The sequence below is a fragment of the Thamnophis sirtalis genome, unplaced genomic scaffold (assembly GCF_051295495.1).
Source record: "Thamnophis sirtalis isolate CommonGarterSnake01/CBP01778 unplaced genomic scaffold, rThaSir2_p1.2 scaffold_1, whole genome shotgun sequence".
Classification (NCBI taxonomy): Eukaryota; Metazoa; Chordata; class Lepidosauria; order Squamata; family Natricidae; genus Thamnophis; species Thamnophis sirtalis.
In genome coordinates, this window is record NW_028261381.1 from 171,503,446 (window position 1) to 171,527,321 (window position 23,876).

At 45.1% G+C, this 23,876-nt stretch overlaps 1 protein-coding gene across 1 annotated transcript in view; it reads left to right on the plus strand.

The window, feature by feature from the left end:
• POLRMT (RNA polymerase mitochondrial) overlaps positions 1-23,876 on the plus strand; it is a 69,587-nt gene that overhangs the window by 33,421 nt on the left and 12,290 nt on the right. Inside the window, exons 11-19 of the mRNA XM_087703299.1 lie at positions 160-282; positions 2,417-2,539; positions 4,789-4,968; positions 7,884-7,970; positions 11,418-11,531; positions 16,139-16,191; positions 18,099-18,197; positions 20,893-20,965; positions 21,988-22,079. Of these exons, the coding sequence (XP_087559425.1) occupies positions 160-282; positions 2,417-2,539; positions 4,789-4,968; positions 7,884-7,970; positions 11,418-11,531; positions 16,139-16,191; positions 18,099-18,197; positions 20,893-20,965; positions 21,988-22,079 (944 nt within the window). The remainder of the gene's footprint in view (positions 1-159; positions 283-2,416; positions 2,540-4,788; positions 4,969-7,883; positions 7,971-11,417; positions 11,532-16,138; positions 16,192-18,098; positions 18,198-20,892; positions 20,966-21,987; positions 22,080-23,876) is intronic.

Here is a 23,876-nt window from a genome sequence, read left to right on the forward strand (position 1 = left end):
TTGACAAGAGTGGTGTTGGTGATGCCTCCTTGCTTCCCAGTTGCCATTTCCCAGCTTCTCCCCCCTCTTGAAGTCTCGCCGCTACCGCAGAGCCAAGCTTGCCGATTCTTCCCTGCAGTCATCTTTCAAATTTGGTTTTCTTTCTTTCTCCGGTGACAGGGCAAGAGGTGGTGGATGGACACCGACGAACCCTGGCAAGTTTTGGCGTGTTCCATGGAGATTGCCAAGGCGGTGCGATCTCCCGATCCTTCGAAATACATCTCCCATTTCCCCGTTCATCAGGTAGAGAATGTGATTGGAGGTCTTTTTCTCCTTTGTATTTATACCGGGGCAAGCGATGTGAACCCCTAGAGCCGTGATGGCCAACCTGTGGCACTCGTGCCAGCGGTGGCACGCAGAGCCCTCTTTGTGGGGACGCACACCGTTGCCAGCAGCTCTTCTGGTTTCCAATGCGCCAGCCAGCTGGTCTTCGCGGGCCGCGGAGGACTGGAAAATGGCCCGGAAAAAGGTCTAAAAATGGCCCGAAAAACAGCCTGAAAAATAACTTGAAAATGGCCCAAAAATGCCCCCAAAGCAGGCTGTTTTTCAAGCCAAAAGCACCCCCCAATTAACCAAAATACAGGCATGCACACGCTTGCCAGCTGGTCTATGAATTTCCGGCACTCCAGCATGCGCCCATTCCAATTTGCCCACTCGGTGCCAAAAAGGTTCACCCTCACTGCCCTAGGAGCTTTGAGGCAGCAGCCGGATTTTTAAAAAAAATATTATTATTATTTATTAAATGTGTTTACCACCCATCTCGTCACAAGGCAACTCTGGGTGATATTTATTTCTGTATTAAAACATTAATTATTTCATTTCGGATTTCCTTGGACGAGAGGAAATGTAATTAAAGCATAAGTAGTCCTCAACTTCTGACAGTCATTGGGATGGGAAGTCATGCTGGTTGTTAAGTGGGTCACTATTGACCGTGCTTGAGTTCTTATGACCTTTGATGTGCCCGTCGTTAAGCAAATGTTGCAGTCAACAAACCAAGGCCAGAGTCCTTAAGTGAATCCGTTATCCACAAAAGGTGTTTTTTGTTGGGGATTGGAAGTAAACACCAGTTTCTGCTTCCCCAAAAAATATAAATAGTGCCCAACATGCGATCATGTGACCCTGAGAGTGATGTGCTTGACTGTCAGAGGTTGTAAGTAGCCTTGAGATGTGTCGTAACTTCAGAGTCACTAAGTGACAGGTCGTAAGTAGAGGACTATCTGCAATCACTTTCCTTTTGCTTGTTTCTTTCCCGGTTTTGCTCTTCTTGTGTCAGATGACAGATAATCCTCGACTTAACAATACTTCGTTCAGTGACAATTCAAAATTACAACGGAATTGAAGAAAAGTTACTTCTTTTTTGTCAAAAATTTTTTTATTGGTTTATCAAGAGATAAAATGCAGAAAAGCAACTTATTTTTTTATCAAACTTTTTTTTATTGGTTTATCGAAATACAAAATGCAAAGAGAAATTCAAAGAAGTAATAGAAAATTCTAGGAGGAGGTGAGGGAAAAGGGGAAAAAATGATCAGGTGGAAAGAAGGAAAGGAGGAGAAAAAGGCACCATCTTCCGACGCTCTTTAGCATAGAAGATAACAACATTAATAACAACCACAACTTTTTACTTTTACACAACAGTCATTTCTCATTCAATAAGCCTATATCTAATTAGCAAAAACAAAAATCAAAGTTTCTTTTTTTTTTCCCATCGCAAGCACAAAATCCGGAATCAATTTCAAAATGGAAAAAAAAGGGACTTGCGACCATTTTTCACAGTTGCGACCTTTGCAGCGTCCCCATGATCACCTGATGATCAAAATTCAGGCACTTTGGCAACAGGCATACACAAATCCCTCTTTTGTGTACTAGGGTGAGATCGCCCACAATGTTGCATAGACTGGTGGGCAGTGAGACTTACACACCAGATTGCAATGAATACAAATTTGAACGGTGCCATTCAGGCAGTCCTCACATACTGACCGTACTTGGGTCTGGGAACTCCCATCAGTAAGGAGCATAATCAAAGGAGCCAGGTCATGTGCCCATGCTGATTTATGACAGCAGTTATGGCTGGCATACAAGCTTAATATATAAATAATTTTAATTACGCATTATTATGTCTTAATTTTATTTAATTATAATTATTAGCATAGTTGTTATTAATAATAAAACATTATTTGAAGATCCCGACGGCCACTGTAGAGCTTCCTGAATTTTGTGATTCAAGCTGAGATTTAGCATCATTTGCGACTCCAATCAGGATGTTTTGGGGTGAGGTTTTTGGGTGGGGAGTCAAGACGCCACTTTGTCCAAAGTCTTTTGCAGTTTCCAAATTGCGGGCATTGGCTAATTCTCTCCGACGACCTTTTCCTCTCCGCAGGATGGCTCATGCAATGGGCTTCAGCATTACGCTGCGCTTGGGCGCGACATGCTTGGGGCCTTCTCCGTCAATCTCACCCCATCTGCACTTCCTCAGGACGTCTACACTTCAGTAGCTCAGCAGGTGAGGCTGTGGCCGGGTGGGAAAAGCAGCTGGCATAAGCATCTTTGGCCTTCTTTCATCCTACCCCTTGTTTCATCCTACCCTGTAGCATTTAGGGTCCTGAGGCTGAAGATGAAACAAAGTAATCCACCCACGGATAGCTAAACCAACCAAATTTTATTGAACAAAACATTCCATAGATAGCAGAATCAACAGCATGAAGTAGAATCATGCCATGGATGGCAGAATCAACAGCAGCAGAATCAACAGCAAAATTATTAATCATGAAACATCATTCTTATTATAGTGTTTGCAGCTTCTTTAGCTCTACCTACTTTACGTGTAATATCATTATTGGCTAACAAGTCTCCAAGGCACAATAATTGGTTAGTCCTTACATCATTGGTGTTCGTGAGAATGTGCATGTTGTTGCAGCTGAATGAATCAAGTATTATCATATGAGTGAATAAAATGTTGCAGGTTTACTTTGTTTCATCATCCCGTGTCCTTGATCATGCCTGGGAACACACTGCGAGCAAAGAATAGCTGACAGGCAAATATTTTCTGCAGATTGCTGCAGTTTTTACTTACACGTGTAACCTCAGTTCTAAGGACCATTCAGATGATTCCCTGTAAAAACCCTACACTACCCCCTACATTAAACTCCTGAAGAGCGTAACATCAGTGGTATATACAGGTAGTTCTTGACTTAACAACCATCCGTTTAGTGGCCATTCAAAGGGGCAACACCTGTTCTGACCGGTTCCACCACAAAACCGCGGAGGACAAAATCGCGCTCGACGAAAGAGCGCATTTGACGTCATCACAGCGCGACGAAAACATCGCGCTGTGATCGGAAAATGTAAAAATAAAGCGAAAACCTTACCCTAAACCCCCCCCCCCAAACCTAACCCTAAACCTAACCCTTACCTTTATGTGAATCGGCTTGCTTTAATTTTAATTTTATTTCAATTTTTAATTTTTTTCGTCGCGCTGTGATGACGTCACATGCGCTCTTTCGTCGAGCGCGATTTTGTCCTCCGCGGTTTTGACGGGTCACGGTTCTGACCCAGCTCCCCAAACATGACAAACCCCTCTGAGGTTAACTCAAAAGATTTCTTTATGAGGAGCGCCAGCCACTACAGCAAAAAATTTCTCCCTCAATGCAGGCTAACAAGTCTGTCCATCCAGGAGATGAATAGTTGTCTGCCACATCCATTCATCTCCACCCCCTGCCTTTTATCCCCAGAGTTAGGATGGGGCCTTGCTATTAGTGGTGGCTCTTCTGTCTCGAGAACCAGCCCACGGATTTCCAATGCTCTCCTCTCCTATGCCTTCTGCACATCCACGGATCAGGCACTGGACCCAGCTGCTCCTCCTCTTCCTCATCAGCTATATCTAGATTTGGGGGGCTGTTGACTCTCCATCTGAGGGCTGTCAGATGGTCCACCTTTCTCTCTCTCTCCCTCTCTCTCTCTCTCTCTCTCTCTCTCTCTCTCTCTCTCTCTCTCCCTCCCTCCCTCCCTCCCTCCCTCCCTCCCTCTCCCTCATCTATCTATCATCTATCTATCATCTATCTATCATCTATCTCTATCTGTCTTTCTATCTATCTATCATCTATCTCTATCTGTCTATCTATCTATCATCTATCTATCATCTATCATCTATCTCTATCTGTCTTTCTATCTATCATCTATCTATCATCTATCTCTGTCTTTCTATCTATCTATCATCTATCTATCATCTATCTCTATCTGTCTTTCTATCTATCTATCATCTATCATCTATCTCTATCTGTCTATCTATCATCTATCTATCATCTATCATCTATCTCTGTCTTTCTATCTATCATCTATCTATCATCTATCTCTATCTGTCTGTCTATCTATCTATCATCTATCTATCATCTATCTCTATCTGTCTATCTATCTATCATCTATCTATCATCTATCTCTATCTGTCTATCTATCTATCATCTATCTATCATCTATCTCTATCTGTCTATCTATCATCTATCTATCATCTATCTCTATCTGTCTATCTATCTATCATCTATCTTCTATCTCTATCTGTCTTTCTATCTATCTATCATCTATCTATCTAAATATTAATAATCTATTAACAAGGCACCGGCTGCAACAATTGCACCTCTCTTATGCATATGGGGCATTACTCGGCCAACGCAATATCAAGATCCCTGCTCCTCAGAGCCTGCTTAGAAGCATCTCCCATCTGCTACCATTTCATCCTCATTGTTTTCCCCACCGCAGGTGGAGTTATCTCGGAAGAAAGATGCAGAAAAAGGAGTCAAAATTGCTCAGGTCCTGGATGGCTATGTTACTCGGAAGGTGGTGAAGCAAACAGTAATGACGGTTGTGTACGGAGTCACCCAATACGGGGGGCGCCTCCAGATAGAAAAGCAGCTCAAGGAGATTGAAAATTTCCCAAAGGTGAGTATTCTTCACCCTCCCCCCCTCCAAAACAAAGATTAACGAAGCCCATTCTTCTGGGCTGCAGGGAGCTCTTCTCTTTCTCAACCTCAGCAGCATTTAAGATGAGCTGATTTCAACACCCAGAATTCATTGTTTTCAAGAATTCATTGTTAACCTTAAACGATGTATTCATGATGAGAATCTAGTTTTTTGAACAGCAGTGACTTTCCAGAGAAAAACATATTATAGCTGCTATGAACAGAATGAGGTGAGGTCGGTTCCTCTCCCCTTCTGGATAATAACCAGAAAGTTAAAAAAAACTAAATGTCAGCGTTCCAAGTATCATGTAGAATTAAATCAGAGTCCAAGGCAAAACAGTCCTTAAAGTTCCAATTTAATAAATCAGACATCTTAGCACATCTGTGTAATCCCAATTCTGGAAATTACATCAGAATCCCACCCAATTAAAAGTTCATGATCTTGTCCCCACACCCACAATCCATCATATGGTCCAATCTTCTTCTTCCACGCTGGCATCTACACCCAGCTGCTTCCGGTCAGGTGCAAAGGTGCAGAGACAAAAGATGACCTTGGGCTTCTAGAAAAGAATGACAACAACACATTCCACAATCCTACTCCTGTCTATTCCCCCCTCCCATCAACTACACTAATGAAACAGCATAATGAAACGAGAAAGTGTGGCAGGCCAAAATTCTAAAAGGGATATAATTGCAGGCCTGACACTAAATAACTAAAGGAAAAGAGAAGGGGTGCCTAGAGTGGCTTTGTTTTTGCAGGGCCTTCTAGGATTACTGTATTATTTATTTATTTATTTATTTATTTATTTATTTATTTATTTATTTATTTATTAATTACATTTGTATGCCGCCCTTTTCCCCGAAGGGGACTCAGGGCGGCTCACAATTCAATCAGGGAAGGGGGTACAGACAAGGGAATAAAAAAAAAAAGACGAGACATAACAATACAAAAATTTAAAAAACACACAACAACCATACCATTCGAGAAGGGGGGCAAAAACTCTTTAGCCCCAGGCCTGTCGGAACAGCCAGGTTTTAAGGGCTTTGCGGAAGGCCTGGAGGGTGGTGAGGGTTCGAATCTCCACGGGGAGCTCGTTCCAGAGGGTCGGAACAGCCACAGAGAAGGCTCTCCTCCGGGTAGTCACCAGTCGACATTGGCCGGCGGATGGAATTCGGAGGAGGCCTAATCTGTGGGATCTGATCGGTCTATTGGAGGTCTATTTTCAGAGTATAAGATGCATTCCCCGCCCCCCAAAGAGAGTGGAAATTGGGGTGCATCTTATACACTGAATATAGCCCCACCCACCCACCGGCCCCCACCCTTTGGCCTCTGTCTCCCAGCAATTTGCCTCCTTGCAGCAAACAGCCTGTTTCAGTTTTAGCTTCAGCACAGCCTGATTAACACAAACAGCTGATTGTTGGTTGGATTGGTTCGATCAGCTGTTTCAGGCTGCAGGTAATGCGATTGCCTATTGCCGCCTCCATGCACCCCATTTTTGGCCTCCGCACTTCCTACTTTTGGCCTCTGCGTGTCCCATTTTCTGCCCATTCTGATCCCTGCTGCCCAGAACGGGTGGAAAATGGGGCGCACAGAAGCCAAAAACAGGGTGTGCGGAGGCTGAAAACGGGATGTGGAGACTGAAAATGGGGCAACCGGAGGCGGCAATAACCCATGGCAATCCCTGCAACGTGAAACAGCTGATAGTCGGGAGGCCTATCCAGCTGGCAATTATCTGCTTGTGCTGAAAGTGAAACTGAAACTAGCTGTTTGGTGCAAGGAGGCAAATTGCTGGGAGGCAGACCCAGATATTTTTTTCTTGTTTTCCTCCCCAAAAACTAAGTGTGCCTTATACTTCAGAGCGTCTTATACTCCAAAAAATACAGTATGTCTCTGTGTCAAAAGGGAGAAGGGAGGATTAATTCCCGCTCTGAGCCCAATAAGCCAATATGGCTGATCACGGTGGATTATTTTGATTGTCTGGAGAGGGTGTTCTTAAATTGCCTGGTGGACAGTCCGTTTTAAAAGATTAAATCAGAGGTGAGGAACGATGGCCCCTTTATGACTTGTGGACTTCAACTCCCAGAATTCCTGATCCAGCCCTATCCTTGGATTAGATAGGCCCAGGTTTTGAGACTGCTGTGGAGGCACAGTGGTTTAGAATGCAGAATTGCAGGATGACTCTGCTCACTGCCAGGAGTTCGATCCTGACCGGCTCAAGGTTGACTCAGCCTTCCATCTTTCCAAGATTGTTGGGCGCAAGAGGCTGACTCTGTAAAACCGCTTAGAGTGGACTATAGAGCACTGTGAAACAGTATATGAGCCTAGGTGCTAGGGAAGGAGGGAGGACGGATGGACCGTGGTGGCACAGTGGTGAGAATGCAATATTGCAGGGCAACTCTGCTCACTGCCAAGAGTTTGATCCTGATCAGCTCAAGGTTGACTCAGCCTTCCATCTTTCCGAGGTCGGTAAAATGAGGAGGCAGATTGTTGGGTTGGGACGGGGGCAATATGCTGACTCCGTAAACTGCTTAGAGAGGGCTGTGAAGCACTGAATATAAGTCTATACAACTATAAGAGCCGAGGTGGCGCAGTGGTTAGGGTGCAGTACTGCAGGCCACTTCAGCTGACTGTTATCTGCAGTTCAGCGGTTCTAATCCCACCGGCTCAAGGTTGACTCAGCCTTCCATCCTTCCGAGGTGGGTAAAATGAGGACCTGGATTGTTGTTGGGGGCAATATGCTGACTCTGTAAACCGCTTAGAGAGGGCTGAAAGCCCTATGAAGCGGTATATAAGTCTAACTGCTATTGCTATTGCTATAACTGTATAAATCTAAGTGCTCTGACTATTGCATCACCTGCCTACCATTCTTATGGATTCTTTTTCCCTGCTTCTAGGAGGATGTTTGGCAAGCTTCCAAGTATCTCGTCCAGCTAGTCTTTCAGAGCCTCTCCGAAATGTTTTCTGGGTCTCGGGAAATTCAGGTAAAACTCATGATTTGATGAAGCAATTTCGTTGTATTTTAAGTACAATGACAATAAAGATTATACTTATTTATGCTTACTTGTGATTGTCGTTAAAAGGAACTTGCTTGCTCCTTTTTCTCTCTTTTACTCTCATGCTCTCTGGCTTGGTGTAAGCGCCGTGCTAAAACAATTAAGAGTTTAATGCTGGTTTGCAGATAGCCATTGACTTACAACCATTCATTTAGTGAATGTTAGAAGTTACAGCAGCACTGGGAAAAAGTAACTTATGGCTGTTTTTCACACTTACAACTGTCGCAGCATCTGAATGTGATCAAAATTCAGACGCTTGGCTAGGAGAGCCGAGGTGGCGCAGTGGTTAAATGCAGCACTGCAGGCTACTTCAGCTGACTGCAGTTCTGCAGTTCAGCTGTTCAAATCTCACCGGCTCAGAGTTGACTCAGCCTTCCATCCTTCCGAGGTGGGTAAAATGAGGACCCGGATTGTTGTTGGGGGCAATATGCTGACTCTGTAAACCGCTTAGAGAGGGCTGAAAGCCCTATGAAGCGGTATATAAGTCTAACTGCTATTGCTATTGCTATTGCTAAGTGACTTGTACTTACAACGGTTGTAGTGTCCGGGGGGGGTCATGTGATCCCCTTTTATGACCTCCTGACGAGCAAAGTCAATGGGGAAGCTGGATTTACTTTACAACCATGTTACTAAGTCAACGGCCGTAGCGATTCACTTAATAACTGTGGCAAGAAAGATCGTAAAGTGGGGCAAAACTCACTTAACAACCGTCTTGCTTAGCAGCTGAATTTTGAGCTCGGTGTGTGGTTGAAAGTCGAGGACTCCCTCTGTTCAATGAATCAAAATCCTTTGGTTCTGCAGAAGCTACCAGCAAGAGGAGGACGAACTTTGGGGGATCAGAGATTGCATTTGTTGTGGGGCTCCCGGTAGTGAAGCGATGATAAACGTAGCCAGAATTTATGCTTATTATGGGAAATAGGCAGTTGGGTAGAGTTGTTTATTTATTATTATATGATCTTTAATCCTGCCTTTATTATTGTTTATAAGTCATTCATGGTGGAGAACATACCTGATACATCTTCCTCCTCCTCTGTTTCCCACACAGCAACTCTATGAGGTAGATTAGGCTGGGAGAGAGGGACCGGCCCAAAATCACCCAGCTGGCTTTCATGCCTAAGGCAGAGCTAGAACTCACCATCTCCTGGTGATTGGTCCAAGATCACCCAGTTGGCTTTCATATTCAAGACGGGATTAGAACTCACCGTCTTGGTGATCGGCCCAAAGTCACCAAGCCTGCCGTCATTCCTAAGGTGGGACTAGAACTCACCGTCTCCTGGTGATCGGCCCAAAGTCACCAAGCCTGCTGTCATTCCTAAGGTGGGACTAGAACTCACCGTCTCCTGGTAATCGGCCCAAAGTTACCAAGTCTGCTCTCATTCCTAAGGTGGGACTAGAACTCACCGTCTCCTGGTAATCGGCCCAAAGTCACCAAGTCTGCTCTCATTCTTAAGGTGGGACTAGAACTCACCGTCTCCTGGTGATCGGCCCAAAGTTACCAAGTCTGCTCTCATTCCTAAGGCGGGACTAGAACTCACCGTCTCCTGGTGATCGGCCCAAAGTTACCAAGTCTGCTCTCATTCCTAAGGCGGGACTAGAACTCACCGTCTCCCGGTGATCGGCCCCAAGTCACCAAGCATGCTGTCATTCCTATGGCAGGACTAGAACTCACCGTCTCCTGGTGATCAGCCCAAAGTCACCAAGTCTGCTCTCATTCCTAAGGCGGGACTAGAACTCAACGTCTCCTGGTGATCAGCCCAAAGTCACACACCCAGCTTTTGTGCCTAAGGCAGGACTGTAATTCACCATCTCCCACTTTCTTGAGCTGTGGTGGTTACAATACAGTACCGCAGGCTACTTCTGCTGACTGCCAGCTGCCAGCAGTTCGATTGTGACCGGCTGAAGGTTGACTCAGCCTTCCATCCTTCCCAGGTCGGTAAAATGAGGACCTGGATTGTTGGGGACAAGGTGCGAATTCTGTAAACCATTTAGAGAAGGCCGTAAAGCACTGTGAAGCGGTATACAAGTCTTAAGTCTTATTGCTATTCTAGCCTGGTGGTATTTAGCCTCTGGACCAAAGTGGTTCTTAATATGTTATAATCACTTATGCATTTGGAGTACAGTTCTCGGACTTCTTAACTCACATAACTAACATGGAGACTACATTGTGGAAACCTTCTTCCCTTTCGGCCTCCTGAAATTCCAAATACAGCAATAGCACTTAGATTTATATACCACTTCACAGTGCTTGTACAGCCCTCTCTATGCGGTTTACAGAGTCAGCCTCTTGCCCCCAATTTTATCTCATTTTACCCACCTCAGAAGGACGGAAGGCTGAGTCTACCTGGAGCCTGGTGAGATTCGAACTGTCAAATTCCAGGCAGCTATAGCAATAGCAATAGCAGTTAGACCTATATACCACTTCATAGGGCTTTCAGCCCTCTCTAAGCGGTTTACAGAGTCAGCATATTGCCCCCACAGTCTGGGTCCTCATTTCACCCACCTCGGAAGGATGGAAGGCTGAGTCAACCCTGAGCCGGTGAGATTTGAACTGCCGAACTGCAGATAACAGTCAGCTGAAGTGGCCTGCAGTACTGCACCCTAACCACTGCGCCACCTCGGCTCTGGCAGTCAAGCACAAATAGCCTGCAATAGTGCACTCTAACCGCTGCACTATTTTGACCTAGGCTTCCCCAAAAAACACGAGGCAGACTCCTGGTCCCGACAATTCGTTTTGTTAAACGAATGTGAATTCCTCTCATTCACATTCAGCCAAGGCCTGGCAAACAAAGGACCTCTCTTTCAAAGGAATATTTATGACCACAGACCTTATCTAGCTTGGAAAGCTGCCATGTAAATATTTCCCCAAATGAGGTGCTGCGCAAGGAAAGGCTGGGCACAGAGTCTCTGAGATTCACGGACAGATCTTCACACTCCTGAAACGGATCTAACGACCAAACGAAGGAATTGTTTCCTGCAAAATCCCACTCCTCTTTAGCTGCTCTTTTATGTCCGATGGGAGGGGCCAATCACCTTCCGCCTATAACTTTACTACCAAGTCGACCCTGATTTCTGAGTTGTTCTTTTCTTCTGGCAGCTCTGCCCATGCGCACACTGGGAACAGGCTCCAGCTGTTCCTCTGCCTCACTGTTGTCTCGCTCTGAAGGCAGCTGATCACTGCCAGACGGCCTCAGCCCCCTCTCTGCCTCCGACGCAGAGCCCTCGTCCGAGCCTTCCCCAGCCTCCAGGACTGGCTCATGCTCCTCCCCAACCTCCTCACTGTCCGACTCTGCTGCCAGCTTTGCTGGCGGGTCACAACATGGGCCACCCCGGCTCTACTTCAATCCGCCTGGCTCACCATCTCTTTTGTTCTTGCAGAACTGGCTGACCGAAAGTGCCTGGCTGATTTCCAAGACCGGCCAGACGGTGGAGTGGGTGACCCCACTGGGTCTGCCCATCATTCAGCCTTACCATAACAAGAAATCCATTTTGGTAAGACCCTCAAGGATGTTTGTTTATGTCACTCAAAGCTCAGAATCCAGACGCTCGCTTGGTGGGAGGTGTTAGCTGCAAACTACAGGTCATCCTCCACTTACGACCATTCACTTAGTGACCATTCGAAGTGACAACGGCACCGGAAAGAGACCGGTCCTCACACTTAAGACTGTTGCGGCATCCCCACGGTCACACCATCAAAATTTGGGCACTTTTTTTTACAATACAGATAGTCCTCGACTTAAAACAGTTTGCTTAGTGACCATTCAAGGTTAAAATGGCACTGAAAAAAGTGAATTCTGCCCATTTTTCACACTTATGACCGTTGCAGCATCCCTATGGTCACATGATTTACATTCAGATGGTTGACAACTGACTCGCGTTTATGGCGGTTGCAGTGCCCCGCGGTCGTGTGATTTGCGACCTTCCGACAAGCGGAGTCAGTGGGATAACCAGATTCATTTAACGACTGTGCTACTAACTGAACAACTGCAGTGATTCACTTAACCACTGTGCCAAAAAAAAGTCGTGAAATGGGGCAAAACTTACTTAACAAATGTCTCACTTAACAACGTAAATTTGGGGGCCAATTATGTAAATCGAGGACTATCTGTAGTGGGCGCATACTGGGGACATGAGATCACCCTTTGCAACCATCCCAGGGGCCCTTCTGACATGCAAACTCAGTGGGAGAAGCCGGATTCGCTCATGGCCGTATGATTCGCTTAAGAGCTGCAGTGATCCACATAACAACTGTAGCCCCTCCTCCCCAAAAAGGTCATAAAATCAGGCTTGTCTCAGTTAACAGCCGCTTTACTTAGCAATGGAAATCCTGGTGCCCAATTATGAATGTAAGTCAAGGACGACCAGTACCAGTGTTGGCTAACCTTTTTGTAAAGGCGTGCCAAAATTGTGCGCATGCGCTCTTGTGCACATGCCCAGACCCCCCTAGGGAGTGCATTCCACCCACATGTGGGTGCGATCCTCTTCACCCTCCCCAGGCTCTGAAGGCTCTCCTGAAGCCTGGGGAGGGAGAAAACGGCCTGCCCTGGCCCTCCAGAAGGCCAAAAATCAGCTGGCCGATGCGTGCTGGAGCTGAGGACTGGCATGCCGGCAATATGGCTCCCCATGGCGCAGGTTTGCCATCACGGCCCTAAACAGTCCCCAAAAAACCTAAACCCTTGGCTTAAATCAGTAAATTCCTGTTCTTCCTGTTTGGGCTGCAGAAGAGATCTTGGGGATTAGAATCCTCCATAGTTTTGATCATTACAATTTTTGCAAATCATCTTGGCTAAATTTGTGACAAACAGGAATGAAGTTACCAGTGAAAGAGGACTAACTCCTTTTTCTTCTGTCTTTCCCCCTCCTCATCCTCCTCTATCTCCCTTCTCCTTTTCCTCTGCTCCTTCCCCAGTCTTCTTTTTCCTTCTCCCTCCCTCCTCTTTTTCCTCTCCTCTTTTCTAGTCCTCCTCTCTCACATAATAGTAACTGTGAGAGGGATCTTGGAGACCTAGTGGACAACCATTTAAATAGGAACCAGCCGTGTGCAACAGCTGCTAAAAAAGCCAACACAGTTCTAGGCTGTATCAACAGAGGGATAGAATCAAGATCACAGGAAGGGTTAATACCACTTTATAATGCCTTGGTAAGGCCACACTTGGAATACAGCATTCAGTTTTGGTCACCACAATGTAGAAAAGATGTGGAGACTCTAGAAAGAGTGCAGAGAAGAGCAGCAAAGATGATTAGGGGACTGGAGACCAAAACATATGAGGAACGGTTGCAGGAACTGGGTATGTCTAGTTTAATGAAAAGAAGGACTAGGGGAGGCATGATCACAGTCTTCCAATATCTCAGGGGCTTCCATAAAGAAGAGGGAGTCACAACTATTCTCCAAGGGACCTGAGGGTAGAACAAGAAGCAATGGGTGGAAACTAATCAAGGAGAGAAGCAACTTAGAACTGAGGACAAATTTCCTGACAGTTAGAACAATTAATCCGTGGAACAGAAGTTGCCTCCAGAAGTTGTGAATGCCCCAACACTGGAAGTCTTTAAGAAGATGTTGGGTAGTCATTTGTCTAAAACGGTATAGGATTTCCTGGCTAAGCAGGGGGTTGGACTAGAAGACCTCCAAAGTCCCTTCCAACTCTGCTATTGTATTGTATTGTATTGTATTGTATTGTATTGTATTGTATTACTTCTCCTCTTCTTGTTCCTTCTTTTTCCTTATCCCTCCCTCCTTTCCTCCTTTTCCTCTTCCTCCTTCTCCTCCACCCCCCTTTTCTTCCTCTTCTCCCTTTCTCCTCGAGGTTTGAGGTTCATTTTATTTATATGCCGCCCTATTCCCAGCGGGACTCAGGGCGGCGCACAAACCCAAGAGGGAGGGAGGGAAAAACACAAAAACTACAAAAAGTACAGGGCATTTAAAACAACCAACAGCCACACGATTCGAGAGGGGAAGGGAACTCATCGACTCCAGGCCTGCTGACACAGCCAGGTTTTAACGGCTTTTCGGAAGGCCTGGAGAGAGGTGAAGGTCCGAATCTCTGCAGGGAGCTCGTTCCAAAGGGCCGGAGCCGCCACAGAGAAGGCCCTCCCCCGGGTAGTGTCCAGATGACCTTCCTCTCCTTTCTTCTTCCATCTAACTTATCTCCTCCTCCTCCTCCTCCTCCTCTTCCTCTTCTCCTATTCCTGTATCTATCTTCTTCCCCTCCTTCCACTTCCTCCCTTTTTCCTTTTCCTCCTTCTCTTCCCCTCCCTTTACTTTTCCTTCCCTCCCCTCCTCCCCCTCTTCTTTTTCCTCTTCCCCTCCCCCTTCAAACAGAAAGCTGAGGCCAGAGGAATGGTGGGTGCTGGGCTTTTTCTGGGGTGCGGGGGGAGCCTTACTGTCGAGACAGCACCCCGCAGTAGCCTCCCACCCAAGGAGGAGGGGAGAGTGGTGGCATGACTCAGCATTTTGCAGTGCTGGAAAGTATGAGTCAGCCATTGAGGGGAGGATGACTCAGCAGGCAGGACAGCCAAGGGGGGGATTTTGCCAGGAGGAGCAAACAGCTGCTGAAGCTTCGGGAAGAAAAGAGTGAAATGTTGTCTTGCTCCGTGGGTTTATTTATTTATTTAATTTGTTTTGTTTTTTCTTCTCCAAATACACAAGCCCGTACAGCCTCTTCCTACCTATTTCTAAAAAGAAATAGCTTTTTTTTTTTTTAAAGGAAAAGAAACCAGAGCTGGTTATATTTGCAATGGTCATCTCTTACTTTCTCCCCCCCCCCCCCACACACACAATCCATTTCTCTGGGCCAGTGTTTCTCAGTCTTGGCCCCTTTAAGATGTGTGGACTTCAACTCCCAGAATCCAATGCTAATGATACTACTTTATTGACAGTGCACAACATAGATACAATGAGATTGGTTGAGCTCCCTCGGTGCACGCACCCCCTCCTCAACACAACGCAACTCACAGTGGAGACTGGAACTCCATATAACCCAGGGAATCCTATTAACAGACACCCAGTCCTATTGCACCCGTGTGAACATGTTACACGTTGCGCCGGCCCTGCAAGTCCATCGTACTATTGCAATTGCAATTACAATAGCAGAGTTGGAAGGGGACCTTGGAGGTCTTCTAGTCCAACCCCCTGCCCACGTAGTTATGGTGTTATTGCATATTGGGGAGTCTGACGGCCTACGGATAAAATGCTGGGATTTACTCTGTGATTACCTCGGTTGCCCTGAAGAATGGAAGGACCTTATGCTCTGGCCCTCTCTTTCAGAGGAACAGAGGGCAGCCAGCCCCACCTGCTGGTCAGAGGCAACTACACAACACTTGGAGGAATCAACACCTGAGTTTGCTTTCCCCCCCCTCCCCTTCTCCATCCACCCTTGCTCCCATTCCCTCTTATGTCATGTCCTTAAGGTTGCAGAGGGAATGACTTTGTAATGATCTATTCTTAAATTTGAGGGACACGGCTCAGTGGCTAAAGATGCTGAGCTTGTTGCTTATGAAGGTTTGGTCCGATTCCCTAGCGCCACGTAACAGATTGAACTCCTGATACTTGTCCCAGCTTCTGCCAACCTAGCAGTTCGAAAGCAAGTAAAAAATGCAAGTAGAACAATAGGAACCACCTTTGGTGGGAAGATAACAGCGTTCCATTCTCCTTCCCGTGTGTGTGTGTGTGTGTGTGTGTGTGTACACATATGTACATATATAGATATAGATACACACACACACACATATATACATATATAGACACCCCTAACCCCCCTTGGGTGTGTGTTCTGTTAAGATACAGCCTGTTGTGTCTTTAAATGGCTTCTACTGTACTGCCGTAAAATGGTTTCTACTGTACAGCATAGTGGAGTTGCCATTGTAACGGCTTCTCAGTACTCCACGAGGGGGCTCCCTCTGGTAAGGGGGAAAATCCAGCTTTAGAAATTACATTTGGTCTGGACATTTTCCCCTTATAAATAAATACCTGGGCAACGCCAGGTTATTGGCTAATTACAGATAAATACTCTGAAATTCACTCTTGATCCGTGTCTGTGTTGACTTCCAGGAATACTTCTTATAACCAAAATTGTTTTTTTTCTTTCTCTCTTCCCATCCAGGTAAAAGGTGACTTGCAGAGCCTCTACTTACAATCAAACTACAATGTGGATCAGTGAGTATCTGTCTGAAGTAAATACTTTTCTCTAAAGCCCAGAGTGGGAAATCTGTAGCCATCCAACTACTTGTTGGATGGCAGGACAAGATGGCAGCAAACTAATCAAGGAGAGAAGCAAGCTAGAACTAAGGAGGGATTTCCTGACAATAAGAAATAATTAATTAATCGGTGGAACAACTTGCCTACAGAACGTGTGGGTGCTCCATCATTGAAGGTTTTTAAGAAGAGATTGAACAGCCAGTCATCTGAAATGGTACAGGGTTTCCTGCCGAGCAGGGGGTTGGACTAGAAGACCTCCAAGGTCCCTTCCAACTCTGTCATTCTATTATTCTGTTAAGATCTCTTTCATTCCAGCTGGCATGGTCTAGGAGGATCTATGCCATCTATGGTTATTTGCACCCTCCTCCGATTTAAAAATAAAATGCCATTGATCAGATACCCTTAATGAGTGGTGAGGTTTGTTTATTTTTTTTACAAATTATTCAAACCCTGATTTTGAACCAGGAAATATACATTTTATTGATTGATTTAGAACGCTGTGGTGACCTGGTGGTGAAAATGCTCACCTCCCACTCAGATGGTTGCGAGTTCAATTCCAGGCAGCCGGCAGATGTTTCTCTATCAGTGTACAAAGAGGAAATATCTGCTGCGAACCCCGCATGGGCATCAGGGAGGGCATCCAGCCAGTAAGCGCTCTGCTCCAATCAGTCGCCCCGACTCGCATCTTGAATAAAGGGATTACAGGGTCGTAAATAGGGAGTTTTGTTTGTTTATTAGATTTGTTTACCAACCCCAAAGATTGATTGATTGATTTATGAGCCAAGGTGGCGCAGTGGTTAAATGCAGCACTGCAGGCTACTGCTAGATCAGCAGGTCAGCGGTTCAAATCTCACCGGCTCAGGGTTGACTCAGCCTTCCATCCTTCCGAGGTGGGTAAAATGAGGACCCAGATTGTTGGGGGCAATATGCTGACTCTCTGTAAACCGCTTAGAGAGGCCTGTAAGGCCTATGAAGCGGTATATAAGTCTACTGCTATTATTAGTTTCCAAATCCAAAATATTTGCCCAGTATTGCAAAAATGAGGAAAATCCTACAGATAAAAATATAATTTAAAAAGCATTAGAAGACGCAGGAATAGGTAGGTTGACAGTAAAGCTAAGGGATAAGGAAGATATAGAATATTTTTCTAATATGAGATTTGTTTTATCCATGGTTAGAAAATAGAGGTAGAAATTAGAAAATGGAAGATGACTACTATGTACAAGTAAAGGATGATAGATTATCATTCTTAATAAATGACATTACTATTATTATAAACTTTTATTCATTTAACATGACAGTTAACTGAACATTTAAAAATGTATCATAAATACCATTGACTGGTGCTGATGGTTGATATGGATTGCTGATATGGATTGTTTATTTTCCTGTTTCTTAATTGTTCATCTCTTGTCAGAGGTTTAACATTATATATGAAATCAATTCATGTGCTCCCTACCTGGTATCAAATGGGGCATCTGAAGAGTTAACCTCACTTTTCTCTAGCAAAATTGATTGATTGATTGATTGGATTTGTCTAGGCACCCATCTCAAACCAGGGACTGTAGCGAGCAATCATACACCGAATTCTTCAGGGGCTCCATGATAAAGCATGTGTGCGATGTTTCTCAATCTTGGGCACCTTAAGAGAGAGGTGGACTTCAATCCCCAGAATTCCCCAGCCAGCATGGAATTCTGGGAGTTGAAGTCCAGAAGCCTTCAAGTGGCCAAGCTGGGAGAGCCCCAGGCTAGATTAACAGGATTGTTTGATTGAAATGTTGGTAGCTGCTTCAGACGGGTCTCGATTAGGGGTGGGTAAGACGCACCTGGAATTCAGAAGCTTCTCTGCTCTGCCTTACCTACAGGAAGCCAAACACGAGAAAGCAGAAAAACGCCTTCCCGCCCAACTTCATCCATTCTCTGGATTCCAGCCACATGATGTTGACGGCTCTGTATTGTCAAAAGTAAGAAGGCCGAGAACGGGGGATTTGAGAGGGGTGTGTGTGTGTGTGTGTGGCCTGTGGGCTGGATCTAACGCGCGGGGTGCTTAAATCTGGCCTGGAAATATCAAAGGACTGGCCCACGGTGTCTGTAGGTCTCGGAAATCCATCACAGCAGGTGGTGTCCAAAATATCTGTCTGCCTTACGCAGAGTTTATTTCGCTTTTATACAGTTTCAACAAGCAAAGCAAAAACATAGGTAGCAACAACTCCTATTGGTACATTCTTCTTGTCAATCGCTAAAGCCATCCCAGCCAGGGTAATATTAGCAATAGCAGTAGACTTATATACCGCTTCATAGGGCTTTCAGCCCTCTCTAAGCGGTTTACAGAGAGTCAGCATATTGCCCCCAACAATATGGGTCCTCATTTTACCCACCTCGGAAGGATGGAAGGCTGAGTCAACCCTGAGCCGGTGGGATTTGAACCGCTGAACTGCTGATCTAGCAGTAGCCTGCAGTGCTGCATTTAACCACTGCGCCACCTTGGCTCTAGAATCTCGGGTAACACAACAATTCCTGGTAGTGCCTGGCTACTAATTAGGTGAGCTCATAGATGTTGAGGTCATCGGTTACTGGGATCATGGCAGTTTGCTGCGCATGTCTGTACATAACCTTTGTATAACCTCTACAGGTGCCTCTGCTGGCCAAAACGGGTCGTGGGGGGAGACCTTGTGGGGCCTCCCTACAGTCCATTTTTGGCCTCCTGCAGCACTCTGCCAGCCAAAAGGGGGCCTCCCGGGGCCTCCACACAGCCCGTTTTTGGCTGGCAGAGTGCTGCTGGAGGCCAAAAACGGGCCATATATACATACCATCCGAGCAAAACATCAGCCTAAATAACCATTGCATATAAACATAGAAAAGAATGCAAGATCCGTGACCGGCCTTCGGCAAAACCATTCAGCTGAAAAAGCTGATAAAGGGCTCACACGGGCATTCAGTGTAGCAATTCATTTCGGTAATGAATTTCCGCGCTTATCATCTTCCACTTTGCGCTGTCAGTCCGGAGTTAGATATAGCTAGTTCAGGGGAAGTCCAGTTGCCGACTCACCTGCTTGCCTTTGCTTTCTGCTTATTTTAAAACACTTAAAAAATAAATAACTACATTTAAAAAAAAATGAGAAAAGACATACAGGTAAGCCCACGACTTACGAACACCTTTGGGACCAGAATTTCTCAGGTTGTTGTAAAGTGATTCGCACTCAATTTTTATGACCCCCTTTTTTTTTTCATGGTGATTAAGAGAACCACTGCAGTTGTTAGGCGAATCAGGCGGTTGTTAAATGGATTCAGTTTCCTCCGTTTCAGTCATAAGGGTGAAAAACAGCCATAAGTTACTTTCTGCAGTGTCATAACTTTGAATAGTCAGTAAACGAACTGTTGTAAATGGAGGACTACCTGTATTTGCTGGAAAATGAAATATCAATAAGCACTTAATGGCCTGTATGTATGTATGTATGTATGTATGTATGTATGTATGTATGTATGTATGTGTATATATATATATATATATATATATATATATATATATATGTGTTTTTTTTTTATTTGTGCTGATAAATAAATAAAGGAAGACTAGTATAGATCTATTTCAAGCTATTTAGCTCTCATCAGCTAGCCTGAAATAGATCTATACTAGTCTTCCTTTATTTATTTATCAGCACAAATAAAAAAAAAAACACAAATATAACAAAGGCAACAGTAAAAATATTGGGTTTCTGTCTGGATGGACTCTTGTGACGAGCCTAATGACAGAGAGTGGAAGTGTGACCTTCCTCCCACACTTGGGCATACCAGGGGTTGTGACTTTAAGTATATATATATATATATATATATATATATATAATATATATATATATATATATATATATATATATATATATATATATATATATATATATATATATATATATATACACACACACATACATACATACATACATACATACATACATACACACACACACACACACACACACACATACACATACACATACACATACACATACACATACACATACACATACATATATATATATATATATATATATATATATATATATATATATATATGCACACACACACACACACATATACATATACATATACATATACATATACATATATATATATATATATATACATGGCTGTATGGCTTTATATATATAAACATAGCTGTGTGTGTGTATGTTCCAGCATAACTCCGGAACACCTCAAGCAATTGTAACCAAACTTGGTACACAGATGACTTACCCTCTGGAAACAAATACTGTGGGGATAAGACACCCCTAACACCTCTCAAAATGTGTGTGTTCTGTTAAGATACAGACTGTTGTGCCTTAAAATGGCTTCTACCGTACTGCCTTAAAATGGTTTCTACTGTGGAGTTGCCATCGTAATGGCTTCACCGTAGTCCACAAGGGGGCTCCCTCTGATAAGGGGGGAAATCCAATATTAGAGATTGCAGCGACATTGATGGAAGGAGGGTTGGGATAAATAAATACCCGGGCAGCTCCGGGTATATCAGCTAGTTATTGATAAACGCTGACATTGCTCCCAGATACTCTCTTTATATCAAATATTTCTCCCTTAAAGATTGTTCTCTAGATGTATAATTTTGACTTAGAGTGTGAAAACTCACCTGCTTCTCTTCTTTTTCAGGGCCGGGCTAACCTTCGTCTCTGTGCATGACTGTTTCTGGACGCATGCAGCCACGGTGGATTTAATGAATAAGGTAAGAATAATGCCACCCAAACACCCTCTCACTGTATCATGCCTTGGTCCGAGATGTTGTTTTTGAAACTTGGCGACTCCAAGATGGTGCAGGAGATGATCAGGCTGAACCTGAGGAAGGGGGAGGGGGTGAAACACATCATCAGTCTCGAGTCCCTTTGCACCCACAAAGAGTTCTAAGTCCAGTCCACTGTGAATTCTTATCTACCTCCAATTTGCTTTGACTGTTAGTAGTTCAGATTCTCGTAGAGAGGATTAGCGTACGATAAACCTATAAATAGGTAGTCCTCAAATTACGACCACACACCCGCCCCTCAGAAGCTGCATTTCTGCTGGCAACATGCAGGACTAATTTTGCAGAGACTCAAACAATTGTCTTGGTGCTGCAAGATTTGTAGTTTTGGACCTTGTTCGCAAATGTTAGGGGGCACTTATTGGGTAACTTCGAACGTTCGCTAAGATAACATTAGTAATCTGTGCATTACCTGTATTCCAGGTGTGGTCTTACTAGAGTTTTACGAAGCGGTTCTTTATAAAAGATGTTGCAACCATTCTAAATAATTGAAGGCTGCCAAGTGCTCAAATAGCAATAGCAGTTAGACTTATATACCGCTTCATAGGGCTTTCAGCCCTCTCTAAGTGGTTTACAGAGTCAGCATATCGCCCCCACAATCTGGGTACTCATTTTACCCACCTTCGGAAGGATAGAAGGCTGAGTCAACCCTGAGCCGGTGAGATTTGAACCGCTGAACTGCAGATAGCAGTCAGCTGAAGTGGCCTGCAGTACTGCACTCTACCCACTGCGCCACCTCGGTTCTTAGATCACATGATCATGGGGCTGCCCCAATGGCCGTAAGTGCAAGAAGCAGCTGTAAGTTACTGTTTTCAGTGCCGTTCGTAACTTGTAATGGTCACTAAATGAACTGTCGTAGCTCGGGGACTCCCTGTCCTTTGTGGGTGGGTGGGTGGGGTTCCTACATGTTTCAGGAAGAATGTCTAAGGGATTTATTCTCTGAATCCTAGATATGCCGCGAACAGTTCGTAGCACTACACAGCCAACCCATCTTGGAGGACCTTTCGAAATTCATGTTGGAGAAATATTGTTCCAACACCGCGTAAGTTCTCAGAATCTTTTGGGGTGTTTATTTTCTCTTTTACGTGCCATTTGACTTTGCTTGTTTAGATGGTCGCAAAAGGGGACATGCAACCGTCATAAATGTGAGTTCAGTTGTCAAGTGGCTGAATGTAAATCACGTGACCATCAGGATGGGTTCTGGCCTGCCAGCCTCGGCCCCTCCAGCAGCCGAATCAGAGGAAGAGGAGGAGGCATGGGAGTCAGGGTCAGCAGGGAAGGGAGAGGGCATGGGTCAGGTTTCCGAAAGATGCCCTAATTAATTCATGAGCCTCGAGCCAAGTTTTAAAAGATAACCAGTCATTTATTAGGACCACCATTCCGGCAATACCCTATTGCAGGCAGATCTCATCTCATTTTAATTATGGCTGAACTTTACCCCTGTTTCCTCCCTCCCCTCAGTCTGTGTAATAAATCACATTCACCAATGAGGTGCATGCCTCACGAGCCTGCTGTAGTAATCTGAGATCCGACTCTAGCCGAAGGTATGCGTGGAATGCGCTTCCCCCCCCCTTTCCTCACCACGGCAACTTTATGAGTTGACAGAATGGAGCTGTCAGAGAGAGACAGAGACAGAGGTGGAGCCTGAGCCATCCGTCAGCCCTCAGAGGGAGAGTCAACAGCCCCCAGGTCTGGAGGTGGCTGATGAGGAAGAGGGGGAACAGCTGGGTCCAGTGCCTGACGCATGGATGCGCAGAAGGCCAAGGAGAGGAGAGCAGTGGAAATCCGTGGGCCGGTCCTCGGGACGGAAGAGCCGCTGCTGCTAGCAAAGCCCCATCCTAACTCTGGGGATAAAAGGCAAAGGCTGGAGATGAATAGAAGTGGCAGACAACTATTCATCCCCCGGACGGACAGACTTTTTAGCCTGAGGTGAAAGAAACTTTTTGCCGGGGCTGCTGGCATAAAGAAATCATTGATTTCACCAAAGAGTGTTTGTCGTGTTTGGGGAGCTGGGTCAGAACAGGATGCTGCAACGGTCATAAGTGTGAAAAATGGTCATAAGGTCACTGTGAAGTTTCCAAAAGATGACCTAATTAATTTACGAGCCTCAAGACAAAGTTCAAAAGAAATCCAGTCATTTATTAGGATCAACATTTTGGCATGTTCTTCTGTGGAGCCGAAACTGATTTCCTGTTATTGGTCTTTGCACTTTACCCCTAACTCTCCCCTCCCTCAGTCTGTGTCATAAATCATATCCACCAACGAGGTTGTAGAAATATGAGATCCGACTCTGGCCAAAGGTATGCATGGAATCTTCCCTCCAATGTCAACTTGATAATAGTCATGGTAACGCTTTACAAGTTGACAGTCACTTCTTTCAGCACCGTTGTAACTTTGAACGGTCGCTAAGCGAACTGTTTGTAAGTCGAGGGCTTTCTGTACAATCTTACTCCACTTTGCGCCTGAGTAAATCTTACTGGAAACAGGAAAGCTTATTCCATATCGCTTTTAGAGCAGCAGGCCTAAAAGTGTCTTTTTGCCTGTAAAAGAAGAGGAGGAACTCCCTTTTAAGATGATGCTTGCCTTATGCAGCTTTTATAAGCATTTAGATGTACCGCCAGGTCTTATTTGGGGGCGGGGAGGGCGATGTCCTGTTATCGGCTACAGAGGCCTTCAGGTACGTCTTCATCCATCTAGGCCAGCAAGGCTTTCCTGAAGGCCTCTCCAGATCGATCCAGAGATCTGCTATCGGCTACAGAGGCCTTCAGGTACGTCTTCATCCGTCTAGGCCAGCAAGGCTTTCCTGAAGGCCTCTTCAGTCGATAACAGAGCTCCAGAT